This window comes from Diabrotica virgifera, chromosome 5, assembly GCF_917563875.1.
Source record: "Diabrotica virgifera virgifera chromosome 5, PGI_DIABVI_V3a".
NCBI classification, from domain to species: Eukaryota; Metazoa; Arthropoda; class Insecta; order Coleoptera; family Chrysomelidae; genus Diabrotica; species Diabrotica virgifera.
The window spans coordinates 230,031,949-230,043,567 of NC_065447.1; the positions used below are offsets into that span (position 1 = coordinate 230,031,949).

Genomic DNA, 11,619 nt, shown 5'->3' on the forward strand with positions numbered 1-11,619 from the left:
TTCTTCTTCAGCCTGTGTTGGTCCACTGCTGGACATAGGCCTCTTCCATTTGCTTCCATCGATTTCTACTCTTGGCAATTCTCATCCACTGTTTGCCCGCGACTTGTTTGATATCATCTGCCCACCTCTTCTGCGGTCTGCCTACTCCTCGCCTGTTCTCTCTTGGTCTCCAGTTTGTTAGTCTCTGTGTCCATTTTTCGGGATTATCTCGGGCAACATGTCCAACCCATTGCCACTTGAGCCTTGCTATACGTTCTGCGACATCAGTAATCTTTGTTATTTCACGAATGTCGATATTTCGAATTATGTCTCTCAAACTAATCCCTAGCATTGCCCTCTCCATCGCTCTTTGAGTTGTACTGAGCTGCTCTAAGGTTTTCTTTGTAAAGGCCATGGTCTCCAGTCCATATGTGGTTACAGGCAAGATACATTGGTCATAAACTCTACGTTTTAGACACATTGGTATATCTCTATTCTTCAAGATAAAGCTTAACTTGCCGAAAGCTACCCAAGACAATTGTATGCGTCTTTTTATTTCGGCTATTTGGTTTTCTTTGCCGATTTTGATGGTATGTCCAAGATATATATAGTGGTCTACATTTTCAAGACTGACGTTGTCAATAACAAGATTAGTTTGTACATTACTCATTATTTTTGTTTTCTGAAGATTTATTTTGAGACCTATTTTATTTGACTGCTGGTTTAGTTCCTTCATCATTTGCTCCAGTTCCTTGATATCTGTACTGAATAATACTATGTCGTCCGCAAACCTCAAATGACTCAAACGTACACCATCAATGTTTAGACCTTTTTCCTCCCAGTCGAGCTGTTTGAATACATTTTCCAATGTTAAGGTAAAAAGTTTTGGTGAAATAGTATCACCTTGTCTAATACCTTTACCAAGGCGTATTTTTTCGGTTTTTTGGTCTTCATTGATTTTGATGTGGAATGTGGCCTGTTCATAAATGTTTTTAATGAGTGTAGTGTACCGTGAGTCTATTCGAGCATCCCTGAGGGCTGACAAAAAGGACCAGGGTTCAATACTATCGAAAGCCTTGTGAAAGTCAATAAATGCCATATGTAAGGGTACATTATATTCTGTGGTTTTTTCTATCAGTGTTCTGATGGTTTGTAAGTGATCGTTAGTACCAAACCCTTTTCGAAATCCCGCCTGTTCAACCGGTTGATATAAATCAAATTTTTGTGTTATGCGGTAGTTTATTATTCTTGTTAGCAATTTGTATAAATGTGACAACAAACTTATAGGCCTGTAGTTTTCAATATTAGTAGTGTCTCCTTTCTTGTGTAAAAGTATTATTTCGGAGTTTTCCCACGGCGTTATTTATGATATAAGTGTTAAAAGTACAATTTTAAGGCACGCATGTGAAAGTTTGCAGAATGAGCGAAGTGAATTCTGCGATTCACATGAGTGCCTTAAAAATGTACTTTTTAACACGTGTACTTTGTACGAACGTAAGAAGTTATACTTCTATTATATTATGATTTCAACGAAATAAATATACTTTCAACAGGTTATTTGTATTTAAAGATTAAACTAATTTTTACTTACTACTTTCCAAAAAATTTTATTAAAACAATACTAAAAATAAAAAAAAAATAGATAACACACGGATTCGAACCGGCGACCTCTCGATCTCCAGTCGAACGCGCTACCACCGAGCTAAACTCCCTTTGCTTTGACAGCTTACAAGATTTCTCATACATACTGACAAATTTAATAGACCAAGAGAGGTATAAAAATACTTTAAAATTTATTTAATATAAATATTGATATCTCTTGGCAACACTGTTCTTCATAAGAGTCTGTACTGAAAGGTGACCATGGAACGCAGTATAGTAACAAATAAGTCTTGTATATTACTCGTACTACAGCTTTCTGTTGATTTTAAATTAAAATGTTCTCATTTGTATATATTTTTAGATCAAATGCAGGGGAGCTTGTTAGCAACACAGGTGGATTATGGCACCCAGGATGTTTCAAGCAAAACTACACCAAAGAAGAACTAGTAAAGATCTGTGACGATTTAGCATACTTAGGAGGTACAGCAAATCAACTGAATCCTCCGAAAAATGTACATAATGTAACAGCTCTGCGCCCCGTAATAGAGAGTTTTGATATGGTTTGGATTAGGAGAGAAAAGAATAACAGACTTATGCTTGGATTGAGGACTGGCAATGAACCATATGTTAGTTTTGTACCTGATAACGAGTGTTTTAGATTGTTTTTGGCATGTTTATGACAAGATGTTAATAAAATTTTACAGTAACTATTTTTATTTTATTTGACCTACTAGTTTTGTTTTGTTTTTTGTTCCTTTTTTTCCTTTTGTTCCTAACGTACCTCAGTCCAGCAAAAACTTTGCAAAAATATTGAGTTTTGATATATTGGGCTGTATTTGGTAAAATAGGAAGAAACCAGACCTGGGGTGAGAGCACGCCAAATAGAATTCTATTTTGCTGACGTCAGAAAATCGAATTTCACAATGGGAGAATCGACGGTTGCTAGGCAACGTGACGTTACTTAAATATAATTCTATTTGGCGTGCTCTCACCCCAGAGAAAAAGAACAGGTATCACTGTATTGGGCAGGTCACGTAGCGAGATTTAAAAGACTCAAGATAGACCAGAAAACTAATTGACTGGCGCCCAAGAGACGACAAACACAGCAGAGGACGATCACCAACACGCTGGATGGACGACATTAAACGAATGTCCAAGAAATTGCAACAAGACGCACAGAACCGTAAAGAGTGGCGAAAAATGGGACAGACCTATATCCAGCAGTGGACGAAAGGGATTGCATGATAATGATGATTTAATAACTTTGTGGCAGGATTTTGGAGAAAAATTAGAAAATGATGCTAGTGAAGACCACAAAAGTGCTTAAATCCTTAAGAAAAATCCTTAAAAAATATACATTATTTTAAGGGTAGTTTCATGACTTACCTACTTATGTACGTACACTTGATACAAAATACAATGAGATGTCTTGTTATTCACGAGCATGGTTAGAGGTTTTGCAACGAAAAAATAAAGTAATTAAACAATTTAAATGTTTATTAAAAGCTACAAACATTATGAAGAATCCTACTCTACGTCTGCGTCTGGATCAATTGCTGTTAGGTCTGGATCTACAGATGTCAAATCGTTTGTAACCAAGTTTACGTAAAAATTGTGAAACACATCATCTATCAGCGGCAAGAGTTTAAGGAGGTCATCCTTTTTTTCTTAGTAGATTGGTACAACTCCTTCATTGGCACATGGCAGGACTGCAGGAATAGATTGTTTTCCTCTTCTTCGTATATTTGCTATTTGAAATCCTTCATCGCTGTTTAGAGAGTGTTTATATTTCAGAGTTCCGAGTTGTTGTGTATATTGTAACCACTGCGTTGGTTGCCAAAGGAATCTATCGCCAACCTCATTAGTTTTTTTAAGCACGAAAGGTCCTTTACCTTTACCTAGACTACTGAAATCAAAAAAATGTTCTCTCTTCATAACCACTACGTCAAATGGGTTTTTTCTTTTGCATGATCTCACGAGTTGATACCAATCATTTGGGTGATTGATTTTAATAGCTGTTTTTTCTTTGCTCTTTCAATTACGGCATGATCAGAATCACACTCCATGTGTGTATGACCACTAACTAAGAATTTATGGTTAATTTCCTCCAAATTCGGACACTGCTTCATGACGTAAGTAAACATAAAATCTACGTGGCTATTTTTATTTTGTCCTCCGCATGTGTCCGAGTGAAAAGTAACTTTTTCAATATCGGACGGCAAACTACAAATGTGTCGGTAAGTGCAAGAAGCAATTTGATTTCCTCCTCTACCGGATACAGATTCATCCCACATATAACATTTCGCTTCATCAGTAGCTAAATCATGTACTGTGAGGTTGAATGTCCACAACTGTCTGGAATAAAATGCTTTATTGGTTGTTAGATAAGGAGTGGGCAAACACTGTTGAAGATCAAAAGCATAAGTTTTATTTAAGTTATTATTTTTTGACACAGATTTGTCACTTTTATTTTGCCATGTATGCCTGTTCCACAAGTATGTGATGAGCATCCCTCTCGTTAGTCACTAGAACTTTATCATCGTCATCTGCTACATTTAATTTCATTTGCAACAAATCACACTTGTAACAAGTGTCTTGTTTGGGTTTCTTAAAAGCCAAGTTTGTCATGAAAAGTTTTACTATTACTGCTTGTTTCTGTATTAGCTTGCTTTAAAACAAGGTCTAATATCACTTAACCACGACCTGACATGATTCAGCATTCAGTACTTTATTTCTATTTATTTAACAATACCAAAGTTAGGCTAATAACGTTGTTGTTCACTGCTTACTTTTCCACCGTAATGCAGACTATAACAATGGAACTCTAGTTACCTACTTATTCACGGACAAATTCAGTGTGGTATTTTTAATGTAACTAGAGTTATCCAGTAATGCACTTCAATCTAAGATATGACCAGTAAAGACATGTGTATAAACTGTTGCATACTTTTAACTAAAGTTACGTACTTATTCACATGGTGGCCCATATATTTATAAAGCTGTTGGTACAACTTACCCAGTTTTACACAAAACTTGACTTATCGACTTATTCACGCCAGCTACAGATATATTCACATTTCTATGACGAGTGCTTTTTTTCTTCTAACCTATATTTTATTTATTTTTAGTGTGTAATCGATTATTTTAATGCAGCACACCTTGAACCCAAAGTTTCCATAAGTGGAAGAGTATTTTTAAATGGACGTGACAGTTGCCTACCCATATGTTACCCAAAATGTAGCACATCCAACTTATGCAACACACTCTACCGCGGCTTACTCCAAATAGGGTAATCTTTTTAAACGGTTTCCACGGGTCGTTGAACGCCCAGACCCAATAAAAATCTATTCTCGTAAATGCCGGCTAAATATGAATGTAAATAACCTGCATTCAAAGTTGCTAATTAATATTCTTCGGTACCAACCCGTCTTACGGTAGTACCAAACAAAGATGACGCTTTGGGACGCACCTGGAATACCTACTTGTGTAATGCTTTTGTTGTATTTATTGACCTGCGAAGATTTTATTAGGGACCCACTGACTTTTAACAGATTATTCGAATTCCTGTAGTCGGTCTCACCTTAGGTCTCATAGGTGTTAATATTCGTGGAAGCAGGTACCTGTATTATTTAAATCATAAATTTATGGGGGTCACAGATTTGAGATTAGAGATTAGGCAGAACATTGGAAAATTTCATTTTTTTTTAACTATGCAAATAATAAATATTGTGATAAAATTTTGTAGGTATGTACCTACAAAACAAAATAAAATTAAATAAAGATTATTAAAATAAAAAAACAATTCGTAAAGCTTACATTAATATTTGCACAAACTAAAATTTAAGGTATAGTTCTGCAATCAAATTCAATCAATTCTGATCGCGCAGTACGTAGTGGGTATACCCAGAGGGAGAACGCCTGCGCATTACAAAATTGGGCGTTCGCGGAGTCCAAATCTTTCCCTCTGAACACCCTCCGGATTTTTAATTCGGTGTTCGCGCAGTACAGAAAAAAGATCCTGAACATGTCCGGAATACGCTCTCGACGTTCGAGGATTTTGTTTCGGATTTTAAGTTCGCACAGGCGCACAAAATATTTGGGAAGAATTTCTTGATATTCTGTTCTTACTCCTTCCAATTCTTAACCTAAAATATTGTTTTGTTAAACAATTTGTAGATGTAGATTCTGGTTTTTAAAGTTTTGAAATTATGTAAAGTGTTGTGTCATTCAAATATTCTTCAAACAAATTTTAATATTTTTTATATTAAGTAAAGCTTTTTTAGTTGTTTTTGTCAACGTTTTCCATTTCGTATGTTTATAAATAAGTAGGTACCTTTTCTAGTATTATTTTCATTCGATATTCGATAATTATCTATTACGGTAGTATGTATTACAATAAATTGTACTCTGTTTTTACTTAATTTCTTCTATCTAAATGAGCTTATAAGTACCTACATATTCTTGTAGTTTATTTTTCAGTTTAATTTATGAGTTAAATTAGCCCCTTATTGAATATAATGAAACATAAACAATACATCAAACTTATTTTGAAACTATTTCTTGTGTCTTGTTATATTTCATTATTTTTGTGGTGTAGTGTAATAAACCACAACACAATGCCACAACCCATCAAATTCAATACATAGATATCAAAATCAAAATTGGAAATGATTGTTTTACTAAATTATTCCTTCCTTCAGATAATGTTCAACCCCCAGGAAGTTAAAGGTAATTTTTATATCTAAATATCAACAATCTTTTACTCTCTACAAAAATGTAAGCTGGATTTCCGAGTGGAAATAACCACATTATATTGTGGAAATAATAAAGAAAGACTCTAATCAAATTTCTACTTTCTAGAAAGGCATTGAATTATTGAATAGAAAGTTAATCCTTCGCCTGTTGCTTTTATTCTCTTTTCTCTTTCTCTTTATTGACATACTTTGTTGCATTTCCATTTTTTTGACATTTATTTCGAAATAAGAAAGAGACAACAAAAGGCTTCCTTCTCTAACCCGTCATTACATTGCGAATCCGAAAATTGTTCGCGGAGCGAAAAATCCTGAGCATGTCCAGGATAAGTTTACGTTGACGCCTGAGCATTGGAAACTAATCCCGAACTTACTCTGAATACGTTTGTGCACGAACACTACTAATATTCAGCTGAGCGGGTTACTATTGTTGGAAATGTGTACTAATAAAGAAAGGATCATTCCATAAAACAGGTAGGTCCCTTGTTGATAGAATTTCACACCTCGAAGAATAGCACCCCGCGGAGATGAATATTAATGACTCTCTTAGTTCGATTGCACCGGTAAAAAATTGCTATTTTGTTTCGAAACTACCAGTGGCGGCTCGTCAGAGGAGGCAAGGGATTCTTAGCCTCCACATAAATTTTTTACACACGCTACCCTGTTTTGTTTATCTTGAATCGCGAAAATCAACAATTACTCTCACTATTATACAAGGTGTAAATTCCATATTATCACTAAATATCCATACGCACGGAGCATTAGCATTAGAACGCATGATTGCGTCTCAGTTTTTTCAATATTATTGTAGGCAGGACCCTGGGTTATCCCTAGATGCATAAACGGAGCCGAGAAGACGGCCAGCCTCCGTTGCTAATGCTCCGCGCAGCGCAGCAGGCGTTTAACCCTTTGACTGCGGAAACCGCATATTTGCGTAATTTCAGTAGTGCACGAGATGTGCGGGAAACGCATATATGCAACAGGGCTAACCGCTTCGCTGCGGTTAGCGATTATTTGCGTATAGACAAAATATAACGTAAACAAAATATAAAATATATAATGTCATCAGATGGTTTCTGAATGAATGGGCGTGAAACGCCCACCTAAAGTGCCTCGAGCGGGAGACCCGGTCTCCTAACAGTGGCATCTACGGTGCCATCACACGTTGCCCGGAGATTTACCAACGAAGGCTAACTAGCTTCTCGGCTCCGTTGCCATTGCGTTCATCTCGGGACAACGAATTTTAGGGTCCTGACTAAAAATAATGAAAAAACTAAAAGTGCGAATTATATTATGAAATTTGGTATTTGGGGTTAGAATAATATTTGGAACAACTTGCTCAAATAACTTTTTCCGATATTTGTAAAGCAAAGCAAAATATCGGTAATTTATCATGTTTTTGGATTCGCACTAGGCCGCGTTTAGAATTCAAAAAAAAAAAGAATGTGTGTACTTTGTACGCACGTAAGAAGTTATACTTCTATTATAAGATTTCAACGAGATCAATATACTTTAAACAGTTTCTCTACTACTTTCAAAAAAATTTTATTAAAACAATACCAAAAATTAAAAAAATTAAAGAATAAAATACACACAAACACATTGAAAAATGCCACAAATGATTTCTGAACAATAATTGTTGCCAAAAATTTTAATTAAGTACGTATTTTCTAAAAAAAATTATATAATAATATACTTACAATCATAAAATCTATAAAAAAAATAAAAAAATTATATAACTTGCTTTGGGCTTGAACCTACTTCCCGTGCATCCCGCCGTACGAGAGTCGAAGCGATTTCAAACTGCACCACCTTCGCGTATACGTCATGTGGGAATATACACAAACTGAACAACTTTTTGACATTTTGTTTATATGAATTTTTATTAGTTTGATTTTTGTCGAATTAAAATACAACAATATATAGAGTAAGAAAACGATACATTAGATGAAAATTTTTAGAAAGTTTGTTCGTAATCAAATTATGTAAACTAAAGCATTGCCTACTAGGGGTATAGCATAGCAAGTATGTACTAGGTAAGTACATTATTTTTTTACATTTTCCAAATAGGTATGAAGATAATTTTTTTATTGGAATACAACTGAAACATTTAGAATTACGTACCTGTGGCTTTTCAAAACTATTTAAAAAGCCACTATAATTATAAATTTGATTTTATTTCTGTCCTCACAACAATAAAAACTAATATACAACATTTTTGTTTACCGATAACCTCCATATTGAACAATTATTGACAGATCATTTCAACACCCAATCAGAGCCCGTATAAAGACTAATACAAACTGTCGGTGTGCGCATGCGCACAGATCAATATAAATTCACCCTCAATTTCAATCGCGCCTAAAGAAGTATAACTTCAAAAATTCAGTTGAGTATCTTAAAAAATGTGAACCTTCAACCTGTATGGACTGCAAAACTTCAAATCTGTATTTATTTTGATATGCATATCAACTTACAAAGATCGATGGAATTGTTAACAAATAAACGACACAAACTTTGGTATTAAACTTTTACAATTAGACTAATTATTTTTAAAATGATATGATATTAAGAAATTATGAATTATGATGATATTATAAAATATAAATAAAAAATGGTCAAAAAATGGGGCCTTACATTACATTTTTGGCGCATTTTTTTGCTAGTGCAAATTTGTCTAGATATTTTAGAGCTAGGTATATCCTCCCCTATTGTAAAAATCACGAGCCGCCACTGGAAACTACTTATTTTAAGAGTCTAGATTTATTTTAAGACAGAAGGAGAAGGTATTGTGATTTTTTCGTAAAATATTTATTTTAAGCGTAAAATGCAAATAAAAACTTTAAAATGCCGAAAAAGTCAATTTTATCGTTCTTCGAGGCCATTTTTCATTGGGTTGAACATCGAACTTAAAGAAAAAACAAAAAATATGAGATGAAAGCTTAAGTCAATTGGTTTCAAAATGTGCAATTCCAGTTTGATTTTATATGGCATAATTCAGTAAGGAAAACAAATCCATATAAATAAATTGATATAAATACTGTTGCGTTTCGGGATATATTATAGCCGTGATGAACATCCGAACTTTCGTGGAACTAACGTTCCATAACACATTGTCTATTTTTACCCAGAAGTTAAATCTTGTTTTGATGCTTCAATGTTACAGTAAATAGTTTACCTAAAGTTTAACACAGTAACCTGCTTATTATAAACGAAAGAATATATTGATTTCAAACAAAAAAGAAAGAAAGAGAATCCTTCAGAATTCTCCTTCCTCATTATCCACGCTGAAAAACTAAAATGGAAAAAAGAAGTACAAAACTTACTGTGGCAAGAAATGATGACCTAAAAAGCTCAGACAAATCGTGGCTGAGTACAGAAAAAAAGAGACAGGAATGGGAAACAGTTAAGGTAGGCCTATGTTTAATTTTGGAAGAAGGGCCAAAACACGAGACGTTGACTATTATTCCTTTTGTATTTCTACCTCAAGAGCTTCTTTATAAATACTTAGACTTATTGTACATGTTGAATAGATGATCGGAAAATATGTACCTATACACTAACCACCAACCTGTCCGCATAATTTCTATTCCTGCGGTTAGCCCAGTATAAATCCGAAAAACAAAAAGATAACCCTGTTCTATATTCTATTCGTCTTTTGAATTTTTGTTCCATATCCGATATTAATGTTCCGTCTGTATCGTTCGGAAGGCTTGTTTTCATCCTATTCATTCCTGTTATTTCTTTGATTTTCTTAGGCAGATTAAAAAATGATATTTTCTTTCTAGCTCTTCAACCTCTTTTCACTGATTGGTGTGCTTTCCTTTGCTCCTTTTATTTTTATCTCCGTAGTTGTTTAAAATGTGCAAACTTCCAAACTATTGCAAAAAGAGATATACATTGCATATCATTTTCCATTTGAGGATTATTTTCCTTCGGTTTCCTTTAGCATTTCTATGATAATGTTCTCGCCTGGACCTGGATTTTTGACCCTTCGCTTCGTTATCGAACGTATTCGCTTCGTATCTGGGCCTCGATTTTTGACCCATCGCTTCGTTATTGATAATTCGCTATCTGTACACTAAACAGATACGAAGCAAATACATTCGATAACGAAGCGAAGGGTCCAAAATCGAGATCCTGTTGTTTTACCTCATTTGTTTTTTCTTTATTTTTCTATTGATTTGCCTGTCTATCAATTTGTATTTATTATGGACTTTTGCCTTTTTTCATTTATAAGCCTTAAAATTTCTTCTGATATTCATCCCTCATGCTTCCTTTTGGGAGTGTTAGCTTGCCTTCGGTTGCCAATTTTATTGCTGTTTTAACATCATACTTTTTGTTTATGCAATCTTATTACATTCCTGAATATTATAAGTTTTGCCTGCTGCAAGTATAGTTATTAAGGTACCAAGGGTATTATAAGGATAATAACGCTTGAGGTCAATGGTGTATAGACCGAGGGCTTTTGGCCCGAGGTATATACGTTGACCGAAAGCGTTATTATTATAATACCCGTGGTGCCTTCAACGTTTAATGTCCGACTAAATTATTCTTTATATGCAAAAAATTTGAATGAATTTTGAATTGATTAATTTTTAAATAAGTACATTTACCAGAAATAGTCGTAACGTAATTGTGGTAACCATAGTTTTACGTAGAGTTTTATTTGTCAACTTGACAGTATTTAACTCGTTATTTATATTTAATAATCCCTAGAGCGTTATTTTTCATAAGACGCCCTTGGGCGTTATATCGTACTTAATAGACTTCGAAATAATGTCATTATTTGTCAAATAATAGACCAGTCGGACATTAAGTTTATATCATCTGCTTATCTCAGATTGATTATCCTTACGCCATTTAAATTTATTTAATATTTGACTTAGTAGTTCAGTTTTTTTAAAAAAAATTATCAACGCTAAGTGGAACTAACAGATTACTTAAAATAATCCTTCAAGTCAAAGTATTCAGAAAGCGAGGAACTGGCAGAAGAAAAATATCGTGGTTAAAAAAACATAAAGAAATAGTTCTCCACCCACAACAACAACTAATCTATTTAAAGCATCAGTTAATAAAACAATTATAGCCAGGACACATTAACAATTAATTGATTGGTTGACTTACCTGTTAAGGAGGGACAATCATAATTGTCCTATCTTACATTTCGAACATTTGTACTTATGGTAGTGGTCTTTTCGGGCCGCTGATCACAGTTTAAAGAAGCAGAAGAAGAAAAAGAAGATTATTAAGCTTCTTGACAAGTGACGTCCGCGAATCACTGTTT

The 11,619-nt window shown here is 34.3% G+C and overlaps 1 protein-coding gene across 1 annotated transcript in view; it reads left to right on the forward strand.

Annotated features, from left to right (window-relative positions):
* The window catches only part of LOC114327164 (serine protease nudel), a 125,552-nt gene extending 123,263 nt beyond the window's left edge, over window positions 1-2,289 (forward strand). The window contains exon 18 of the mRNA XM_050652185.1: window positions 1,943-2,289. Within this exon, the coding sequence (XP_050508142.1) occupies window positions 1,943-2,261 (319 nt within the window). The 3' untranslated portion in view covers window positions 2,262-2,289. The remainder of the gene's footprint in view (window positions 1-1,942) is intronic.
* The last annotated feature ends 9,330 nt before the right edge of the window (window positions 2,290-11,619 follow it).